Source organism: Nicotiana tomentosiformis, chromosome 3 (assembly GCF_000390325.3).
Source record: "Nicotiana tomentosiformis chromosome 3, ASM39032v3, whole genome shotgun sequence".
Lineage (NCBI taxonomy): Eukaryota > Viridiplantae > Streptophyta > Magnoliopsida > Solanales > Solanaceae > Nicotiana > Nicotiana tomentosiformis.
Window position 1 is genome coordinate 51,136,412 of NC_090814.1, and position 2,205 is coordinate 51,138,616.

General features: G+C 43.0%; 1 protein-coding gene across 1 annotated transcript; it reads left to right on the plus strand.

Moving 5' to 3' along the window:
- On the plus strand, window positions 1-471 carry LOC117276028 (uncharacterized). Its single transcript, XM_070198414.1, has one exon. The coding sequence runs from the start codon at window positions 1-3 to the stop codon at window positions 469-471; it is 471 nt and encodes a 156-aa protein (XP_070054515.1).
- The last annotated feature ends 1,734 nt before the right edge of the window (window positions 472-2,205 follow it).

Here is a 2,205-nt window from a genome sequence, read left to right on the forward strand (position 1 = left end):
ATGGACCAACCCGTATGCTATGAGTGTGGTATGAGGGGTCACATTCAGAGGGAATTCCTTTCGTCTCATCAGAGCATGGGCAAGGGTACAGCACATCCAGCCAGCTCTACAGCTGCTACATCCGCAGCACCTCCTCCAGCTCGAGGCAATCCAGCACCCATAGGGCGTGGTGCAGCTAGGGGTGGTGCACAAAGTTCAAGAGGACCCAACCGTTTCTATGCTATGAAGGGTCGCCAGAGGTCAGACGCTTATCTAGATGTCATCACAAGTATATTAATTGTCCAATCTCATGATGTGTATGCTTTTATTGATCCCGGTTTCACCTTGTCCTATGTCACTCCTTATGTTGCTATGGAATTTGGGATAGAACCGGAGTCGCTTCATGAGTCGTTCCCTATATCTACTCTTATTGATGAGTCTATTGTGGCCGTGCGGGTTTATAGAGACTGCGTTGTCATGGTACGTGGTTGAGACACCATGGTCGATCTTATTGAATTGGGGATGGTTGATTTTGAGGTAATCATGGGGATGGACTGGCTTTATTCATGTTTTGCTAAGCTTTATTGCCGAACTAGAACCGTTAGATTTGAATTTCCAAATGAGCCAGTTGTTGAGTAGAAGAAGGATAATGTGGTGCCCAAGGGTTGGTTTATTTTTTACCTTAAGGCCGCCAAGATGATCAACAAGGGGTGTATTTACCATTTGGTCCGGGTTACGAACACTGACGTTGAGGCACCTACACTTGAGTCTGTACCAGTTGTGAATAGATTTCCGGAGGTCTTTCCTGATGAACTCCCTGGGATCCCGCTAGACAGGGAGATTGATTTTGGGATTGATGTGATGCTAGGCACGCAACCTATATCTATTCCACCTTACATAATGGAACCAGCAGAATTGAGGGAGCTAAAGGAACAATTAAAGGATTTGTTAGATAAGGATTTCATCCGGCCGAGTGTGTCACCTTGGGGTACATTGGTTCTCTTCGTAAGGAATAAATATGGGTCGTTGAGAATGTGATTATCGACAGCTCAAGAACGTTACAATCAAAAATAAGTTCCCACTGCCAAGAATAGATGACTTGTTCGATCAATTGCAGGGTGCTAAGTATTTCTCTAAAATTCATTTGAGAATATGAAATGAGTGATAAATCCTTTTATTAATAAATTCTTTGGGAGTATCGTTTAGTCAACGAGGAAGGGTAGGTCAAAATAACCTAACCCCGAAACTACACGTGTCGGTGTAGGAGTAATTGAGGGGTAAATCCCTGTGTTAATGTGATGGGATTGTTTCCCCTTATATGGGATGATATTGATGTGTTGAGATGTTTCCCCTTGAATGGGATGGGATTATTGCTAGCAAGATGTGATGTCGACCCACAAGGCATTGTGGTGAGATGGCTTAGACGATCGGGCGGAGATCCGACGCCATGCCGCGCACATGGTGGTATTATGAGTGGATGTCTTGGAGTGAGACGGCTTAGCCGATCGGGCAGATATAGGACTCCGTGCTAAAACACGGTGGTATATTGGTGCTAAAGGTCTCCCAATTTAAAATATCGTACTTGCTTGAAATTTACCTTTCCATAACATGACGCTTTGTTACTATTTGAGTCTCTTTTTGATTTCATGTTTCTTTCTCCGTTTATTGTTACTTGTTCTATTGAGACGGTGATTAGATTTACATACTAGTACTATTCTTTATGTACTAACGTCCATTTTTTCAGGGGGAGTTTCATCTTTAATGGATGCAGGTAGTTCTATAGCAGGTGGTGTTGATCCGTATTAGCAGCATACCCTCTCCTCAACTGACTTGGTGAGCCCCACTGCACTTTGGGATACTGTATCTCTTATCCTTTGTACATAGCATTTTGAGTTATAACCGGAGCCTTGTTGCCGGAACTGTCTTAGAACTCTTTGGTTATGTTAGAGGCTCTATAGACATAGTGTGGGTTGTATCTTGTTTTGGGAAGGTCAAACTTAACTTGTTGTAATTGTACCATCTGTTCCACTTTCACTATGAATGTATAATGTATTGCTATGGGAACTTGTTAATGACGTAACTAATGGAAATGAACTAGTGTTATTCACATGACCTCTTACTGTCTAGCTAATGAAATGTATTCATCTCTTTAATCATGGGTAAGTTGGGTAGACGACATTGTGCAGACTTGCTTGACCAGGGTAACCCTGTGGAGCGCTGGTCACG